Source organism: Wyeomyia smithii, chromosome 2 (genome assembly GCF_029784165.1).
Source record: "Wyeomyia smithii strain HCP4-BCI-WySm-NY-G18 chromosome 2, ASM2978416v1, whole genome shotgun sequence".
Taxonomy (NCBI): Eukaryota; Metazoa; Arthropoda; class Insecta; order Diptera; family Culicidae; genus Wyeomyia; species Wyeomyia smithii.
The window spans coordinates 197,267,505-197,275,170 of record NC_073695.1 but is presented as its reverse complement, the minus strand read 5'-3'; the positions used below and the strand labels follow the sequence as shown (position 1 = coordinate 197,275,170).

At 34.6% G+C, this 7,666-nt stretch overlaps 1 protein-coding gene across 1 annotated transcript; it reads left to right on the top strand.

The window, feature by feature from the left end:
* The first annotated feature begins 1,615 nt into the window (after positions 1–1,615).
* Positions 1,616–2,595, top strand: LOC129723610 (uncharacterized). Its single transcript, XM_055677937.1, has 2 exons — positions 1,616–2,012; positions 2,067–2,595. Exons 1-2 carry the CDS (start codon positions 1,658–1,660, stop codon positions 2,504–2,506), a joined length of 795 nt encoding a protein of 264 aa, XP_055533912.1. The 5' UTR covers positions 1,616–1,657; the 3' UTR covers positions 2,507–2,595.
* Positions 2,596–7,666: the final 5,071 nt, after the last annotated feature.

Below are 7,666 nucleotides of genomic sequence, written 5' to 3'. Positions count from 1 at the left end.
TCAAAGATAGAGCAATATATTTTTTTAGAGATTTTTAAAAATAGAAAAAAAATTTAACCTATACAAGACATGCTGCACATATTGTACCCCATATTAATCCTTTAAATATACTACGGCGTTCAAGATGTAGGCGAGGAAAGCGATAATTTTTTTGCTGATACGTGGAAATTTTAGCTGTTTTAAAGTTACAGTTATTTGAAGTTAGGCTAAAAATTGTGGTTTTCGCACATGAAAATCATCGAAATTGTCTTATATAGCAATATTCAAAGTGTGACCAAAAATCGATATCTCAACCGATTGTCAGAAAACTTTGGGAAAAGGTCATTCATAGTTTAAGAATCTCCGTTAAAATGTAAAACATCAAAAATATTGATATGAAAGATCGAGATTTTTTCCAGCCTCCGACCTCTGTGCGGGTATAGGAACATATGGTACAAGCCAAACGTATTACTGGTGAAAAGTTTGATGCTACAGAACAAGTATGTGTGTCGTATTCATGTACATGTACATGCTGAAGAGCAATTTTAGGTATAAAATTAAAGCACCAAATATATATTTTAATTTAGTACAAAAAAAAACATTCATAAGTTTTCAATCGATGTTTTCAATTTAAGATTACACTTTGCAATGATTCATCATAAGCAGTTCTTCTAGAAATATTGGCGACTCTCGAAATTTGTAGTTTTTACTCCAATCATGACTATGCATCGTAATCTTTATCCAAAGGTGAACACTAATTTAATTCTCACCCTGAGTTTCGATCTAATGCGGCTCTGGCGGCAGGACCTCTTTTGACATACGCTGGTGATATTCACCCAAGTAACAATTCAGGTTTTAAAGCGTATAACAAGTACAAATTAAGTCTTAAAAGAGTCATGAGCAATTTAATTGATTTTTAACTTAAATTAGCACCTTGTTCCATCTAATTGAAGAACTGTTATATTATGTTATGCGGCACACATCCCCCGGCGTAAAATCTTCAAAAATAATATTAAATTTGGAGTGGTTTGAGAGAAACAACACAACAGTATTGCGGTTGCTGGTAAACAACGAAAAGCGTAAATTGTTTGTTGTTGCTAGTTATAGCTACCTACATATAGCGCAACTGGAAGCTGATGCTGCTCTTCAAGTGGTTATAAGAACATAATATTATAAGCAAACAGAGCAGTTTTATTGTTTTTTTTTAAATTGCTTTGAAGCTTTAGCAAGAATAGACTACTCGGGTGGAAAATAACTTTATATCGTCTTAATCGACTCTGTCCTGAAATAAATTTATCCATAAAAAAGTAATAACATCTGTAGGTGGAAGATAGTACTCAATCTCTTAGTTCAAACTATTTCCAACAAGGAAAACCCTTCTTAGTAACTACTACTAAACTTCATAGCAAATACATTAAAAACCAAAAATAAATAAAATTTTGCTGTATTGAGGACAATAGTTCACTTGAGCTGATAGAAAACAGATCATATCAGAGCACATGTTTGTTATTATCTAATTTGCACTCGTTATCTACCGTTTCTGGATTAAAATGTCTCACACGGATGAAGTTAGCAATTCTACTTATTCTTAGAAATAACACAGCCTCCGTGTGCTATCACACTATAAAACTACTCTGCTACCAGCGATAGTTTTGATCAGTTGTATCGTGTCAGTAGAATGAACTTCTTGATAGTAACATATGCCACCATTTTGGTTGCAATTTACGCCTCTGCCCGAACAGAAGCTCAAGAGGACGTTCCAGGAATAAAAGTTCCTGCTTCAGCTCTGGCGCGATCAACAATTCCAGGAACCTGTGCCGCAAATGGAGACGTTGTTTGTACCACTTGCAATACGTTATCAATTTGTATCAATGGAAATCCAACAGCAGAAGTCACTTGCGGTGGAGATTTTCCCTACTGCAATCCTGGATCCGTACAGGCCAGTTGTTCCGCCACTCCTGCCGCTGGCTGTGGAGGCAGCGATAATGGTGGTGCGGCTCCTATAGTTTGTTCATCGATTGGAGTTTTTCCAGGTTAGTAAAACTAATTACAAAACGGCACTATTTAACTTATCAACTTTTTCACAGATCCTTTAATCTGCACCAGCTACCACGTTTGCCGGGAAGGTCAAACCACTTCCGATCTGTACGTCTGTCCGTCCGGTACTCGTTTCAATCTTGCCACCAGCCAGTGCCGCGCTCAAACCAACACCAATTGTGTCACTATTCGGTGCAACACCACAAACAGTGGATTTGCGTATTACGGAACCTCCCGCCAGTACTATGCGTTTTGCTCTGTTACCAATGGTGTCGCAACCCCGTACATTCTCAAGTGCCCCAACCGAGCTACGTTTAGCATGAATACATTGTCCTGTGTGTACAGCTGTCCCGGCCAGGGTAACTTTGTGAACACGAACGATCCGACCACGTATTACCAGTGTTATATTCTTAACGGACGCTGGGTGGCCGATCTGAGACGATGCCCCACTGGCACTAGCTTCAACCAAACGCTGACGTACTGCGTTTAGTTTGTTCTAACATCGTGAAGCCAAACGAAATTTCAATTTGTAAAAATACTTCAAGAACACTAGCAATAAATTAATTTGAACAAATTAAATGGAGTTTTTTCTTTTCTAAGACACCCAACTCTTACAAGAATATGAATCCCCTCCTTTCGTCTCTTTCGTCCATGTTGCACTTTTGATTTTTGGATCTGTTATTTATGTTTTTTTTTATTAGTTGTTTTTCTTCTGACATCTAGATTTGTTTTATCATTTTTCATACTCTTACCTGTTTTGCGCTCTATGCTAAATTGTTTGAAAAGTTTTGTTCATCGTTTTTTAGCCAGTCAGTCCGAAACATCAACTTCCTCACTCCATTCCTCACTTTCCTATTTTATTTTCTCGTTTTCCATTCCTTTCACATGTTTTCCTTTATATATTTCTAACTCTTACTCCATATAGTCTCTCCCATTCTACTTTTCACTTTCAATGTTACATTTCTTATACCTTGTTCCGTCTCTATTTACCGTTTCATTGCCCTATGCATTTCAATTTTTTGATTTGCTTTCTCATGTTACTCTCCCATTTCACATTTTTTATATTCCCGTTTCCATTTCCGATATAATTGAACAGTTTTACTTCCTTTTGACTTATTTCTCTCGGCCATTTCCCATTCCCATTTTCTTCTCTCGTTTTTCTTTCCCGTATCAATTGCCTTTTAAACTTCTTTTCTTTATTATATATTCCCTTTTGTTAGTCCCAGATATGTTTCTCTATGTTAATTCTCCTTTTCCATTATTTTTCCCCATTTATTTCTCCAATTTACTCTCCATTTTCCATTTCCTTTTTTCAATAATGTTCCTCAATGTCGTTTTATATTTTCCTTTCCCATTTCATTATTTCTTTCTCATTATTTTTTCACTTTACCGTTTCACTTTCTTGGTTACCAATGCCTACTTTATATCCCTTTTACATTTTCTTCTTTTCAGTTTTTCTCCGCTGTTTCCCTTTCCAGTTTTCTTTTCTTATTTCCCTTGCTTAATTCTCTTTCCCATTTCCCTTCTCCAGTTTTGTTATGTTCCTTTGCCATTTATCATTTTCTTTTATAATATTTTCACATGTCTTTAACGGATTTTTCTTTCGAATTCCATACCCTATACCTCTTTTTTTTTCTCTTGTTTATTTTATTTTTCCAATGTTTATTTTCAATTTACCTGTTTTGTTTCTTGTTCTCTTTGCCATTCGCATTCCCAATTTTTTTTTTTTAATTTCCATTCTTATTTCCCATTTCCCCTTTCTAATTTCCTTTCCCCATTGCCCGTTTCATATCCTATTTCCTTTTTTTCTATTTTTCTTTTCAATTTCCATTTTCCATCCTCCATTTTCCTCTCTCATCATACTTTCTCACTTCCATGTTACTTTTCTCATTCAAAGTTCACTTTCTATTTAGCCTTATCAATTTCGCTCTTTTATTTTCCCTTTTCATTTCTCCTTTGTCATTTTCTCATTTTTCTAAATATATTACTTTTCGGTTACCATTTTTCTTATAATTTTCATGTTTCACTTCTTTTTGACTTAATTCTCACCACCATTTCTCATTCCCATTTTTTCCACTACTCATAGTTCTTGTCAATTACCTCTACATATATCTTGTCTTCATTTCATATTCCTCTGGGGGACAAATGTCCCAGCTCCATTTCTCTACTCCTACCTTTACTCATTTACTTTTTCAACTTACTTTCTAATTTTTCTTCCATTTTTCTTTTCATTTTTATGAAATCTGTTTTCCCGGTTTCCTTTCTTACTTCCTTTTATCATTTTACTTTTCCTTTCCCATTATTTTTTCAGTTTTCTGGTTCCCATTCATTCTATGCTTCTTTTCTTTTTCTTTTACCTTTGCCTTTATTTTTTTCTCTTCTATTTACTTTTCCACTTTCCCTTTTTACTAATCTTACCTAACTCTCTTCCCCATTTGCCTTACTTTCAATCTTTTTTCGCTTTTCTCCCATTTCCTTCAGCGATCCCCATACGATTTTTTTCCGAATTGTCTAGCCCATTCCTCTTTCTTATTTCTATGGCTTGTTTCCCTTTTTCATTGCTCATTTTCAGTTAACCAGTCTTGTTTCTTGTTCCCTTCGCCCTTCTATTACTGCCCTTCTATTTCTTTCTATTTTCCAATTCATTTGCCCTATCTTTTGCTTTTTTACCTTTCCATTTCTCTTTCCCCGTTTTCCTCATAATTTCCCTGTTCCACTTCCTTTCAACTTATTTCTCTCTACCTATTCTCGTTTCCAGTTTCTCCCGTATTTTTCTTTTCCACATCTCTTCTAAATTACCTTTTCATTTATCTTCTCTTCATTTCACATTTCAATTTGTTTTTCTCTATGTCAATTTTCCTTTCGATTTTTCTTATGTTTTCCATTTTGTACTCTCAATTTTGGTTTCTTGTTTTCATTTCTTATTTCGCTTTTTCATTTTTTTCTTCCTTTCTCATTATTTTCTCACGTTTCCATTTCTTTTTTTTTTTTGTTTGCCTCATTTCCTTTCACATTTGATTTTTTCTTTTTAGATTTCACTAGACAATCCCTCTTCGTTATATCTCTTTCCATTTTTTTTTCTTGATTCCTCATTTACACTTCATTAGTCTTATTTTCTTCTCTCTTCGCCATTTTCCTTCCCAATTTTCTTGCTCAATTCATATTCTAAACCCGTTTTTTATTCCTCTTTTAGATTTTGTTTCCCATTTCCCATTTTCTTCTCTCGTTTCCTTTTATCATTTCCTTCTCCCATATCTAATTTTCAGTTTTATTTTCTATTGGTTAATCCCGTAACCATTTTCCAGTCCCTTCTGATTTTTTTTCCTTTTTACGTTTCTTGTTACAATTTTCTGTTTTCCATTTCCATTTCTCCATTTCTCTAGTGAGTTTCAGTATTGCATTTCTTTTCATCATTTTATGTTGCAATTAGTCATAGCATTAGTTGTGTATCCAAATTTTCCTTTTTTCATTACCCTTTGGGGCCATCCACATACCACGTGGACAGGTTTGGGGGGGGGTTGTGTAATGTCCACGGTCCATACAAAATTTTTAGAATTCATATGGGCACTTGTCCACGGAGGGGCAGGGAAGGATCAAAATCGTTAAAAAATTGTCCACGTGGTATGTGGATGGCCCTGTTTTCTTTTCCAACTTACTCATCCCCAATACTACCTAATGTGTCATCCACTTTCTCTCCATTTTTTCAAATATAGTTTCCCACTTTCGTTTGTTATTTTTAATCCTCATGTTACTTTTTCTCTCTTATTTCCTTTTTATATTCCCCATTCTCTCTCTTTTTCATTTGTTTCTCTCAATTCCAATTTCCAGTTCTTTTTGCGTGTTTTCCGATCTTATTTCGCCATACTCTTTTCTCATATCCCTTACCGAGCCCGTTTCCGTTCAGAGTACCCTACCCCATTCATCTTTCTTATTACTCTTTCTCATTCCCCATTTCAAATTAACCTGTCGTATTTATTGTTCTGCTCACTCTTCTCTTTCCCATTTTCTTCTCGCATCTCCTTTGCTCATATCCTTTTCAATTTTTCTTTTTCTTTTTTCATTTCCTTTTCCCTTTCCTTTTCCATTTCATTTTCCTTTACCTTTTCCAATTACTTTTTACCATTTCTTTTTCATTCTAATGTTTCATTTCACTTAACCCTCTAGTACCCAAATTAATTTTTAGACGGACTTCGAAAAAATCACTATTAAGCCTCATAAACATTTTTCAAGTTCTTATTGAAGCTTTTTAGAGGTTCGACTGAAGACCGCCTAGAGGCGGCACTGGGCACTAGAGGGTTAATCATTTCTTTCTTTCATTTTCATTTCCAAAAATGTTTTTGCTATTTTTCTATTCCATTTCCCTTTCACCACTTTTGTTGCCATTATCACTCGATTAAGTTCGTCGAGCTGCTCATTTTCTGTATGTGTTTGCAACTTTTTATTCTCACTCACTTTTCTCAGAGATGGGTGGACCGATGTTCATGAAATTATTTGCAAATGAAAGGTCTTGTTGTCCCAAAGGATCCTATTCAATTTTATTGTAATCGGATTTTTAATTTAGAGGTTATGTATAAAAATGTAAAAACCATGAATCATCATTATCTCAGAAAATACACAACCGTTTTGAGCAAAATTAGTTTCAAATAAACGGGCTACCTGAAATACCTTTCACTCTTGAATTTTATAAAGATTGAATTTGTGGTTCAAAAGTTATGAAAAGAAACGTGTTCTGAACACTGTTTAATCTCACTCATGTTTCTCAGAGATGGCTGACCCGATTTCGAGAAAATTAGTGTCAATTAATGAGTCTAGCTGCCTCCTAATACCCTATTGAATTTTACTGTAATCGGACTGTAACTACGTCTGTAATGAACCGAAACGTAGAAATCACGAAACTTCAATATCTCAGAAACTACATGACCGATTTGATCAATATTATTTTTAGATGAGCGGGCTAGTGAAGGGTTAACTGATAAATTATGATTGAACACGTGGTTTCAAAGTTTGGCTGCCCTATACGTTTCCATTTCATTTGATTATAATCGAACTTAAGCAACCGTTATGTATTAAATTGTTAATAACACAACGAAAGTCTATTATATCATGGCTTATTTGAACATAACTAGTGTCATACGAACGAGTCATCTCCCAAACTTACAAATAACAAACTTCATGACAATTTGATATGTGGCTCAAAAGTTATGGAAAGAAAAGAAATTCGAAGACTATTAAAAACTACACCTGCTTTTATCGATATATGTGGCCTCAACATAATTTGGATGTGATGTCGTACTATTTGAACGTTCCAAATTCATTGATTCCTTGCGATGTGTTTAAAGTCTGCAAATGCACGACGAAACGGCCATAGGATATGATCAAATCAAATAAAAAATCGTTTGAAATGATTGGTTTTATCGAAATGACAACATTCTCGACTTTTGGCTTCTGTACATAGGCTTAATTCTGAATATATTCATATTGGGTGGTATTCGGTCATTTTCAGCAAATTTTCTGGCATCAATCTGACAACGGAAATACCTATATTGGGAGGTATTTAGTTATTTTGGTTGTTTTCCAGAAACTAAAAGTGATCGTCTTTAAATTCAAAATGGTGTGGTCAATGTTTGGTTTCTATGCATCATCTTGATTA

Coding starts and splice junctions, on each gene's coding strand:
- LOC129723610 (XM_055677937.1), top strand. CDS start 1,658: ATGAACTTCTTGATAGTAACATATGCCACCATTTTGGTTGCAATTTAC. Junction 2,013..2,066: donor ATCGATTGGAGTTTTTCCAG/GTTAGTAAAACT, acceptor ACTTTTTCACAG/ATCCTTTAATCTGCACCAGC.